The sequence below is a fragment of the Myiozetetes cayanensis genome, unplaced genomic scaffold (genome assembly GCF_022539395.1).
Source record: "Myiozetetes cayanensis isolate MyiCay16 unplaced genomic scaffold, myiCay2020 scf1, whole genome shotgun sequence".
NCBI classification, from domain to species: domain Eukaryota; kingdom Metazoa; phylum Chordata; class Aves; order Passeriformes; family Tyrannidae; genus Myiozetetes; species Myiozetetes cayanensis.
Window position 1 is genome coordinate 104,128,122 of NW_026086604.1, and position 12,893 is coordinate 104,141,014.

The following is a 12,893-nucleotide window of genomic DNA, read 5'->3' on the forward strand; positions in this document are numbered from 1 at the left end:
GCTTCTCATCCACCCACACACCCAAGTCCTTCTCCGTAGGGATGCTCCTCCGCCCAGCCTGTATTTGTGCTTTGGATTGCCCCAACCCACATGCAGGACCTTGGATGAGTCAAGTCTGGGGAGAAGTGACTCAGCAGCTCCAGAAGGAGAGAAACAAATTATTTAGAAGACTATTAAACGAGAGGGTCTTGAGAACAGAAAAGGAATTCCTCTTGCCTCTCAGTAGTCTTGATAAACTACAAAAATCTGGTCATTGTGACACGACTGCTTTTTCCATTTCCTTTCATTGTGAAGATTATTGCTAGCAGACCAAGGTCTAGGGGCATCAGAGAAGACAGAGGAATTATATTCCCTTAGTAAAGCAAAAGTACAAATTTTATCTTGACCTATGTGGTCTAGCTGTCCCAGGGCAAGCTGAAAAATGATCACCTTCATTTAAAAATTGCACTGTCTGCACAAACGCAAGTGTCTTGGCTGCCTCAGAGACCTCTCCAGATGACAGTGCAGAGGTGACATATTAGAGAAAGAGAGCCAGAGCTGCCTTCCCAATCGTGAGGGGAATGAATAAAGATTTTGCCTTTTTTTCCTATGCCAGTCTGCAGTTTCTTCTCATGTTATTGCTCAAAGATCTGTTCCCATGGTCAGCCACTTTTAATAGTGCAGAAAAAAAACAGGGTGCAGCAGGCTGGGATTAGTTGCAGCTGCAGCCTCTGCAGCAGCACTACCTGGCATCCCAGCCCACTTGCAGGTCCCCGAGTGCTACTGCTGGGTCCCCACTCCCAGTCTGAGGTGCCCTTCTGCATCCCCTCTAGTTTATGCAAGGATGCCCCAGGCAGCTGTGGACACTTGCTGAACAGATCAAACTCTCCCATCCCACTGCTGTACATCCTGGTGACCACACGAAGGAGAGGCCTTCCATTCACTGTGCTTCCTCACTGCTGCCCACAGCCAAAGACAGCCAACAACCTCAAGAGGATGGGAACAGTGCTTTTTTTCCAGTGTCAGCAGGTGTTCAGATCCGGATGCGGGGGAGGAATCCCATTTGCACCCCCTGAGGAAGACCTCTGCCATTTTTACCAGGATGTTGCACACATTTCTAACCATGAACATTTGTGACTAGTTAGAAGCAAGGGAAGCTGCCAAGAGCAACAGCTGAGTAGTTCCTGGGAGAATTAACCATGTGGCAACAGGAAGGCAGGACGGGCAAACCCACAGCATGGAGCAAAGCTCCAGAAGTGCGCTGCATTCCTGAAGGTGCTGCTACAGGCAGACCATTTCCAGGAAGAGCAGCACAGCAGATCCTGGAGTCAGGGGCAGGCTATCCTGATGGCTGGCCACCAAACCCCCCAGCCACCCGGCAGAAGAGGATACTCAACAGAATGTAGGACGAGGTGGGCGTGGGTTGTGGGATAGGGAGTAATTGCCTTTGCTGAGCCTTAAACGGCATAACGTCAGAAAATGGAGGTGTGGGCAGGGGAGAAATGTAAACTGCATTAAGAGAGGCTTGTAAACATTTTGGGTTGGAAACCCAAGAACTGTATGCAAAAGCAATCTCAGCAGCTAGTCCACAGGGTGGCAGCTAGTGCCCTTACCTTGGGCACTAACACACCCTGCCCTCACTACCCAAATAAACCTGACAATGCTGCACAAATAGGAAGATGAACCTTAATATATTGGTTTGCTCCACAAGTTCAGCTACACTTTCTGCTTATTTGCAAAGCATGAACCAGTGATTCAGCCCAATTCTTCATTTCTATACATTGATCTATTTATATTGAAACCTTTAAAGGCATAATTTTAAGCCAATTATATTTAAATGAGGTTGAGGGGTTTCTTGAATCAGTTAAGACAAAACCAATGCTCGAACAATTAAGAATCTCTTTTATCCTTACTCTGAAAATAATGAAAATGAAATGTACATTTGCCTCATTCCTTGGGGTGCAAATTGAGGAATGGCTTTGGTTTTGGCAGCCTGGCCACGAGTACTCAATGTCACCTGAACCAAGGAGGTTTAACATGTGGCCTTTCAAGGAGTCAGGGCATCAGCAGGTCACTGCCTACCAAGTGGGAAAATTGCAGTGAAAGCCAAAAGAACTTCAACATCACTCCTTCAAAACTTTGTATTTCTTGCTGGAAGCAGCAATATCCAGAGACTAAGGATGCTGAACCTCAATTGTGGTTAGCCAGATAACTGGCTTATAAACTTTGTATTGGCTACACAGCTACTGTATTGCAAGCTGCACACATTCATACATCATCCTTAATTTTTTTTTCTTAATAAAAAACCCTAATGCAGCCCAAACTTACCATAAAAAGCCAAAGCACTTAAGAAACAAGGTAAGAGGTGACAGAAGTCTTCCCCAAAAGGGCATTGCTTCATTTCAGAAGAGAATTCCAAACACATGCTCTAAATTTTCATTCAAATACAAATGCAATACAATAAATTATCGATGTTGCCCAGAGAAGCTGGGGATGCCCCATCCCTGGAAGTGTTGAAGGCCAGGTTGGATGGGCCTTTGAGCAACCTGGGCCAGTGGAAGGTGTCCCTGTCCATGATGGGGGGGCTGAAAGCAGATGATCTTTAAGAACCCTTCCAACCCACACCATTCCATGACTGTGATTAATACAAAAGACCTAACAAGAGCTTATACAAGTTTCTGATGATCCTGAGTGTGTGTGTGCACGCAAGGCTGGAGAACAGCAGTAGGGAGAATGAAGACAAGCATGGTGAAAACAAGTTTCCTGATAAATCAAATCTCTATTTCAGAGCAAATGGAAATGCTAAAGCACTAGCATACCCACACAGAATCCACCCTAATTTTTGATGAGTCCAAAGAGCAATTCAGAATCTGCAGCTTCTCTCCTAGATGGTAACTCTTGCCTGATTATTACATGACTCAATTTATTGAATTAAACTGAAACCTAAGGGGCAGATGCAGGCAGTATACATTCTCTGTGTTGTATTAAAGATCAGATTTTGCAACTCTGTTTACTTGAAAGTGATCTCCACTTACTGATAATCAGTATCTTCTCTGGAAAGAGATAGGCAGTACATATGAAACAAGTTAAAAGAAGGCTTTTATGCAGACTACTGAAAATGCCTTTGTTTCTTTGGGAAGCTAGATGAATAAGTCATATTTCTGTGACATAACTCATGTAAAAGAAAAATGAGCAGAATCAGAGTGATAGTACAGATAACACAAGGGGCACCTGAAAAAAATTAGACATTCTTCATTATTCTATAGGCAAAGAGACATAAGAAATCCCCATCAATTTTTTAACAGCTTACAGGCTGTATTTTAGCAATCAACTTCCTAGCTATTGCATTGGTCAGAATTGACAGAGTTCAAAAAAAAAAAAAAAAAGACAAAACAACCCCTCCCACCTCTGCCAACAAGCCCAAACACAAATACCCGAAGAGGCTGCAAATGTGTTGTTACACACTCACCTCACTAGATCCTCATAAATGCTTGCAGAAGCCATAAAAGACAGCGTGCAAAGCAGGGCTGCCAGAAGGGGAGCCGGCGGGACACGGCGCAGGGTGTGCAGGCACTTGGTGCCCTCTCCTGGGCACGACAGACACGCGCGTTTTGCCAAGTCAGAGCACGGCCACCGAAACGGGGTTTTCTACACTTAAGTAATTCCTCAGATGAATCAAAGACAGAGGTCAGTCAAGTCCAGATGGAGGAGAGAAAGTTCAAACATTTCACAGGGAAGTACTCAGCTGTTCAAGCCCGTTAAAATTTCTGACGCAGCAGCGTGTTACATCACAACATTGTTTATTATGTAACTTTTTACAATACAAACAAAAATACAGAAATGCAGTATATGAATACAGCTAAATGCAAAATGGTGATGTTTTTCTCGAGGCCATATTCCCATTTCTAGTAAAATAAAGAAAGACTGCACACAGGTAGAAACAGGTTGGTAGTTAACTCCACAATTTTGCCTAGAAATGACCTATAAATGCGTTTTCCTGCTACTTACCATAAAATGTAAAAAGGGAGTTAAAGGAAAGTTTTACTCACTGGTTCCTACCATATGAAAGAAGCTATATTCTATTTAGGAGGGCCAATATATGGAAAAATATCTAAATTAAATGTTATTACAAAAAATGAAGCAGTAATGAGATCCTTCTGGCTAAAGAAGTTACTAAATGAGAATAGCATATATTTAAAGAATCCAAAACATAAAAGGGTTGTTATAAAAAGCTTAGGTGCACTGTAAGCTTACAACTTCTGTTTTTCCATGTGTCCTTTTAAACAATGGAAGTGTCAAAAATAGGGTCAACTGTGTTAGACTAAATTACATTATTGTATATGCTGCACTGAATGGAATTCATGTATCATAATAATAGAGAAGCATTGTTTGCATCATATTATGGCAATTTATCCTCACTAAAAACCGTCTAGAGTCCTGCATTTTTTAATATCCTGTAAACCGTTTTAAACCACCAGAGCATGATTGTACAACAGTAAAATGTTTTCTTTTGCATTAAAATGACACCTGTTGGAAAAAAAAAAAGTTAAAAAAGGTACTTAGAGCTGTTATTCTTCCAAGTACACAACACCCTAGACAATTCAAGGCATCTCATTCTCCATCAAAATTAACAAAAATTTGTCATGCTGTTAAATCCATTACTATGGATACAACTGGTGCAAAATTGGTCAAACGGATCCAACAAACACTGATGTCCAGGCTGGCATATTGGCAACTAATACATAACTGGTGGTCAAAATGATGCATTTAAAATATCTTCCCTTTCTTCTTATTCTTTTCCAAGGTTCTAAAATGACATTAAAAAAAAAAATTGTTAAATATTACATACATGTTCTGATTTTTTTTTAAATTACTAATATACACCTTTTAAAACATGCATTTCATGAAGCTTCACTGGTTGCAACACAATGCATGGACCTTGTTATGTATGCAGTCCTTGCACTGTGTGAATCAAGCAATGCAGTGATCACCAGATTTCCCCTCCCAAGGACTAAGGGAATTAAACATTTTAATTCTCAAAGCTTTAATTCTGCATCCCTCAGAAGTCTGATGCAATGTAGCTTTCAAATATAGACTTTTTTTTTCTTTTAACATATAGTTATGTGTGGATACAATGTTTTTGAAGCAGTTCATGACTTTTCTTGACTTTTAAGTGACACTTCCATAGTGCTCAATGGCCACGGACCATTATTATCTCAGAAACTGCCTTTTAGCAGAAAGCTACAGAACTTTTACTGTCAACTGCAGGACAAGAATCCAATTTACCTGGAAGAATTCTGTTGTTCCAAAATACGCTGTTGAGCTTCCCAGTTTGCTTTCTCGTCCTCAAACTGGCGACGCTTCTCCTCTAATTCTTTGTGTTGCGCCTCCAAATTCTTTTTCATTTGTTCATGGCGTCGCTGCAGCTACAGGAAGTAATGAACAGAGTCACTAGGTGCAGAAAACACTGCGACTTTTGGAGCTGCAATAACAAACATCAGCAGCTATACTTATTAATGCAAGAAAATGCAGTATATTTTTTCTTCAGAGAAAGTGACTCAGACTAAAAACTCTAAGGTCACAGGTACTGCCAATAACAGAAACCAAAAGAGTATTAATCCCGTAGCTTCATTCTACAGTTAACAGAAAATACCCCCAAAACATATTTCCTTTTCTACATTTTTTTACTTGCTCTATACTCAGCAGTGTCTATTGCCTAATTTTCTACATTTAGACAAATACAACAGAAGTTTATGAAGCCATGAATAGTGGAAAAAAAAAAAAAGGAATTAACTGCATGAACATTAAAAAATTGGTATCACAGGATATACTCAGTCAAAAAGTCACAAGATAGTACAAGAAAACCAGAAATATTTTTGTTTGTTTTTCGTATAACAAGGAGAGTGTGGAGGCCAGAAGTATAAATGGGTTCAAAAAGATTTGAGACAGAAAATGAGGAAGGATAAATCCAGTGACTACAAAAACCATGACCCAGATAAAATATCTAGCTTTAAAATCCTTAAAATTGCTGACTGGTATATCTTAGCATTTACATCCTTATCTACTTAGTTCTCAAAAAAAAGGAAGATTTAAAAAAAAAAAAAAAAAAACTAGATTGATTTTTTTCCCTCTGATCCAGTATGCCTTGGCTCCTTACAATGCATAGGCTGCCAAGCATTTCAACCACTCTTCCAAGTTTCCTCACTTTTCCTCAAATTTAAAGCCAAACCTTCCTTAGGAACTTCAACAGTTCTGAACTTCTCTGTTAGGATTCTTGTGAGAAGCTGCTTTCTCAAAAATTAAGAAATTAGTTTTACTTAAGATCTCTACTTATAATAGTCCCTCGAAAAGATCTTTCAGAGTCACTCGAAGTCTGCAAAGAAAGTTTCCCTGTGAGGACTTCACCTGAAGATGACAGAAATTAAATATCCATAAAATTTGTTCAAATGATAACTAGAACAGTAACAAAAACATATCCCTGACTCTTCCTTAGCCTAGTAATTCTCACTTAGATAATGCTTTATAAATATCATATCCAATTCCTGAAATGCTTTTGCAATATGCACAGCAAATGATCATTACTGCATTAGCTTATGTAAGCCCTAAAAGTCTCAAGATTTTTTTAAATCACATGGAAGAAAATAGTCCCAAAATATTTCAAAGAGAAAAAGGAGAAGAAGGTGGTAAGAAAGTTAAGGAACATTTTAACATAGTATGACTGTGAAAATAAAAACAGAATGCATGGGAACATTAAAAATACATTTTAAGTTCAGGTTTACACCATTTCAGCAAAGACAAGAAGCTGAGAAAGAAAAATTGCGTTGTTTGTCTTTGCACATAAAATCCAACTATGGAATCAATTATGTTGGAAAGTCTTGGCAAAAAAGTGCCATCTCTACACTTGTACAGCCTCAAGTATATTGGGGTTTAAGACATTTTGATTACCTCAGCTTCAGAGTCCTTCAGTTTCTGAACTTTTTCTTTGACTTTCATCTCAAACACCTGTTCCATTTCCATTTCCATTTTTTTCATTTTGGCTACATGCTCCCTCCTTTCCTCCTCCATCTGTGCCAATGGGCTCCTGCCACAAATCCAGAAGAAGGAGTTAGTTAATAAGAACTTTTTTCCCCTATGTGTTACATTAGGGTGTCTGGAAAAAGCAAGATAAAAATGCTGAAGCATTAATACATCGCTGTAGGCACTGCTAGTTTAAATTCAATTTGCATTATTATTTTAACTGTTTAGTTAAGCTTTACTCAAAAAGACATTTCATACAGTACCCTTTCCTCCCCCACATTTGATTTACATTACATCTAAGTTAACAGAAACTCTTGACTTTCTATGTGTAGAACCACCTGGTGATGGGAATAGAGGAAATCAATGTTACAACAAAAACAACAAAAATCAGCATCTTCCAAGTGATCTTCAGGCATCTTTTTCTTTCCCACTCAAATACAAAAAAATTTCAGAGCACTGCAGACTAAAGTCCCAGTTTTCCTCTGAATCTTCACTGTTCCAAGTGTGCCCAAGAGTAAGTTAACATTACAATTATGTTGAACGCTGCAGTAATAGTTTTGAAGAGATACCAGCTTCAAGAAAAAGGCTTGGGCAACTGAAAATCGGTATTTCATCCAAGTGTTAGTTGGAACATTTTTCCTTTAAAAAACTATTAATAGACTTAATGTATTAAAAAAATGTACTTTATTTTTAATTTTGCTTTATGGTAACTACTTTCTGGATTCTACTGAATTGTGAAAGCTGTATAAGCCTGCTATCCATGTTATGGTGATACGGGTTTTAAATAGCAAGTTTCACATTTAAGTATCAAATAAAACAGGATGATTATGATCTAGTGATGATTGCTACATAGAGTCTTGTAAGACTATGCTGTTCAACAAAGAGCAATCAAAACAAATCACTGGCCTCTTGTTTCAGCTTTGAGTATGTACAGCTTAAAATGGCGAAGTTTTAACTAGTGTGTTGATAAAAATGAAAAACTGAATATATTTAGAACCGTTACAATCAACCAGCAGAGGATATCTACTGTAATGTATGCAAAAGTCAGTCAGACCAGCAAATTGTAAATGGAGGTGGTAAGCCTAAGCCCTATTAAAAATAAGATTTTTGTTTTCATTTCTTTTAAAAAAAAAAAATCAACCAACAAAACAAACAAAGAAAGCTCTGTTCTGATTGAAATGGTGGAGAAAAAGCATTTTAAAAGGAGAAAAGTACTGATTAACTTTCAGTGAGGACTGAAACATAATTAGCAATATTTTTTTTGATTCAGAATTTGCCACTCATTCTTAAAGGAATGGAAGTGTCATATGAAAGACAGCTAAGATTTAGTTTGACTATTATTGGATCATTATATCCTTTCTGCTCACCCATTTTCACCAACTAGCCATACAGTGAAAGTAAGCAATGCCATATGAAGTCAAGGCCATACAATCTTTTTCTCAAATATCAGTATTTTCAAGTTAAATTTTGGTGGGGGTGAGTAGGAAGAAATGAAAATGGCATTTCCATTAAAAAAGTAAAATTAAACATAATCTGAACTAATAGTTGCAAAGCTTGGACTTCTGAGTAAGACGCTGTATAACATATAGCACTGAACTGATCCTCAGATTAATTTTTACTTCAGTCCTTCCAAAGGCCAATGCTAGCAGTCTTTTTCAAGGAAAAAATTAATGGTTATACACAGGTGAAGTACAATAATACAGAAAAATAATAAGGAAGTTAAGAAAGAGGTGAACAGCAGTACTTGCAGAAGGTAAGCAGCTTTCAAAACAAGACTATTTTCCTTTTAGGAAAGGTAACTATGTTACCTTTTAGAAGTGTAAAGTTCCCAAATGTATCTGCTCTTCAAAAATTATTCTAGGAAGTAGATTGAATACTGAGGAATCATTGGTGCAGTCTTAACTTGAAAGAGGAGCAGAACTGTCCTTTGATTTACAACTTAATGTAATGGAGATGTCACACAAGTTGTATTTGGGAAGGTGGTAAAAAAATCAGTCTGCACAGAAAACCTGATGAACTCACAAGCAAGTATTTACAGCTGAGAGCTTTACAAGCATATCATCCTGTATTTCAGGATAAATTGTATAAGGGACTTAGACAAAACAAACAAACAAACAAAAACACACACACAGAAGAGCTGAAGCAAAAAAAAACCTCAAAGCACTAAACAAAGATGTAAACCATTGAAGTGATTTACGAGGATGTGTGCTAAAACAGCCCCCTAAATTATTCTTCAAGAATTAAAAATTAGTGTAGATATGCCCCAAGTGGAACCTCTGCAAGCCAGTAATAAGATAAAATCACAGTCAGAAAAGATTTAAGTTACTAAATCCCCAATTCAATAAAAAGCTGTAAATATACAGATAAAGATGAACATTCCACTAATTCTTTATGAGCATCTATATAAAGATGATGGAGCTATGGACAGAAACTGGGGGACTTTCACAATTTATGCATTTCTAATGATTTTTGAAATTTGACCAAATTTGTCTTGAGTCTTAGCCAGAAAGTTTCTAAAGAGGATGGGTTTTAACAGAGATATTTGTCACTGAAAGTATTTATAAATTCACAAAGTTTACAGTAGCACAGTTTTAGAAAAAAAACCCAAACAACCTGCTAGGGGAAAAAAACAATGCCAAGAGCTGGATAACAGGAAATTTTTTAAAATTTGAAACATTAAACAGGTAAATCTTTTTTTTTATAGAATTTTTGTCTTTAAGTTTTTTGGAAAAATTTAAATGACCACTTACATGCCTTCAACTGTGTCAAATCTAAAAAACAAAAAATACAGAGGCTTAGCTTAGCATGCTTAAATAAAACCACAAAACCAAAAAGCAACAATTAAAAAAGTAAATTCATTAATAATAGATTCCTAGAGCTGATTATGTGCTCCCCAGAAAGCAAATTTTCCATACTAAAAGGAAAGATTGTTAGTTAAAGCTTGCTATATTTATTTCGAATTCAGTTAGTTAACCACTACACCATGTCAATATTAACACAGGTTTGATGTGCAGATGCTTTCAGAATTAGTTTCCTTAGAATACCTATGTTTTTAGAGTGATTTTAAATATTTTAGTGACATGAACAACCACTTGCTCTAACACAAGTTTTCGGAAACCAATGCCATCTCGAGGTTTATCTCTTCATTTAGAATTTTTCAGCTAGCAGAGGACACTGTACTGAACCCCGGGAATGTCCTGGCGCAGCAGGAAGAGCACTTGGGTGGCACGGCCAGCAGAGGTCTCAGCGGCAGCTCGGGCCGGCTCGGCTGCAGAGTCACCTCCCCAGGGCACTGGGATGCTTCACCCAGCGTGCCTCGGCTCAGCGCAGCACTGAGGCCACGGGAGGGGAAAAAAGGGCTGAAAAAACAAGTTCTGATATTAAGTCTCACCATCCTGTCAGATGGGCTTAATAACATTAGAACCATTTCAGGAAATTCACTAAAAATACAGGCAAAAGGAGCTAGTAGTCTGGGCTTAGGAGTCAGAAGGACCTGAGTGTTGAGTTTTTGTTACCCTGCATTGAACAGATGAGTAGATGGATAAGGAACATCTTTATGATGTACAATATGACTTCCAATAAAAATAAGACTTTACTTTTAAAGCCACTGAAGATAGCAGCTTCATACAGCTAACGAAAAAGACTTCTCAAATTACAGCTTTTAAATTTCAGACCAAATGCCAGTTTTCTCACATCACATAGTACATGTGTGAAATTACGATTACAACAAAGTTTAAAGAGACAAGTTATCCACATATGTGAAGACTACCCATGACATTTTATTTTATTCTTTTAATGGTTGGGATGACGTTGAAAATTTGAAAAAAATGACACTAAACCTAAAATACAAAAAAACCCTACATAAACATGGAAAATACATGCTCTGGACTGCTCGTAGGTTAACAAGTTACTTACAGAACAGTAGAGTTTCACCAAATCAAAGGAGACAAATCAGAGATAAAATTATTAACTGGAGAGAAAAAACCTGTTTCAATTTAACTGCAAAGTATTATTAAAACTTGTAGCACATACTTCTATTTGTTTTCATGTCTGCATTTCTGTTCAAAGAAATATGTTAACAGCTGCATGAAAAACTAAGATCTATTAAGATCATAAAAATACAGCTGTTTTAAAGGTACAAAAGGTCAATTCAGAACAGCTGCCAGCAGGAGAAACTTTTGGAAAAGTACAATCACCACTGCATGTACATCTCCTCTTATGCCTACCCTCCCAGTTTCCAAGAAACAGCCGCTTAGGAGTTTCCAGAGCCAGAGATTAGTTATATCTGTGTTTAACCATATGCATGTGATACCACCAGATAGCATCAGAGCATGTCTCCATTCTCATACAGAGATACAGGATGTGTCTCCCATGAAACAATCAAGATTCCCAGAGGACAAGTCAAATATTGCCCCCTTTTGAGACAGACACCTCTTTCAAAAGGCAAGCAGGCAAGCGTAAAATTCCTGAGGGGAGGCACAGATAAACTGTTAATATCTGTTCATCCCCCTCAATTTCCAGGGGGCACATGGTTAGTAGGAAAATTCCTTCTATGCAGCTTCAACTATTCTAGATTAAAATCTGCAAAAAAACACTGAAGGCAAAAAACGCATGTTAAAGCTTAAAAAAATTGCTGTAACTCAACATATGGATAACGTAACAACACAGGAATAGCATCAGCTGCCTCATAACCAGTACAAGCCTTCAAGAATTTTATGTATTTACTTATTAAGTCACCCTATGTTTCAGGGAACAAACTCTAGAAAAAGGTTCAAAATATTCCTTATAAATTTAAAAGAAGTTTTGTCTTTCAGATGGCTGAATCAAACAAACTGCAATAATTTACTCTTGCCCTTTAAAAAAAACTTTAAACCCAAAAACTGATAGCAAAGAGCACCAGTTGTATTTATTCATCTCCGAGCTGCAGTACTGCAATCTTCTGAGCAACAGATTTCTAAATGAGAAAATCGTTCCATTTCACCTGGAAATACTCAGGTGGGACAGCACAGTGATCTGAGGTGGCAGGAGATGCAAGGTAAGCATGCTTCAGAAAGCAGAGCAATTCTAGATCCTCTTCGTGCATACTCTGCCTCAAAAGGAAGTACCAGCAATGCTATCAGCAACTGACTGGGGCAGGGGGGATGACTGAAGATTGCAAAAAGAGTTTTGAAACCTACTAGCAGATGCATTTCTGTACAAAATAACATCTTACTATGTCTGCAATACAGGAATAAAAAAATAATTTTAAAACTTTTAAGAATGCAGAATAATCAGTTCTTACCTCAATGAGGCAACAGACTGAGCATGTAGATGCAGACTAACACAAATCTAAGCAGGCGCACAACAAAATTGGTGAAAGTGCTGTCACCAAAATTCAGATTTTTAAAAGTCTAAGGAAAACACTAAGATTTTGAAAGGTATATAAAACCCCCCAAGTATTAACACACACACACACACAAACAAAACTCTAAACAACTTCCTTTGATATCCCAAATGACAATGGGGAATAAAAAGGTTTCACTTTTCGGTACAGTAATAGCAAATAACAGTACAGTAAAAAGCACAGTAATAGCAAGTTAGAAGTCCTGGAGGAAATACAGAATTTTCTATTCTGCACTACTGTTACCACATTATCACCTGACATACTTGCTACGTGTACTCAGAAGCCTTGAGATACGAGTCAGGGATAATAGGATGGCAAAAAACATAAGTAGTAAACACAGTGTTATGGATACACATATTTGCAAAGTAGTCTTCTTAAGACTTGACCTCACTACAGACTTTACCTAGATTCAAGTACACTTCTGAAGAGTTGATATAACTGACATAAACTATTACATTTTTTGTCAGTGCTGAGCAGGGAAGTCTCGTGTAGGCTCACACTAGATGAAACTGAG

General features: G+C 37.8%; 1 protein-coding gene across 2 annotated transcripts in view; it reads right to left on the reverse strand.

Annotated features, from left to right (window-relative positions):
- Positions 1-3,762: 3,762 nt before the first annotated feature.
- SEPTIN7 (septin 7) overlaps positions 3,763-12,893 on the reverse strand; it is a 60,252-nt gene continuing 51,121 nt past the window's right edge. The window contains exons 10-13 of one of the 2 annotated variants that reach the window (XM_050307678.1): positions 9,747-9,767; positions 6,925-7,060; positions 5,266-5,405; positions 3,763-4,786 (exon numbers count right to left, since the gene is read on the reverse strand). In XM_050307678.1, coding sequence (XP_050163635.1) covers positions 4,747-4,786; positions 5,266-5,405; positions 6,925-7,060; positions 9,747-9,767 — 337 coding nt within the window. In that variant the 3' untranslated portion in view covers positions 3,763-4,746. The remainder of the gene's footprint in view (positions 4,787-5,265; positions 5,406-6,924; positions 7,061-9,746; positions 9,768-12,893) is intronic. The other variant, XM_050307684.1, reaches the window with a different exon arrangement.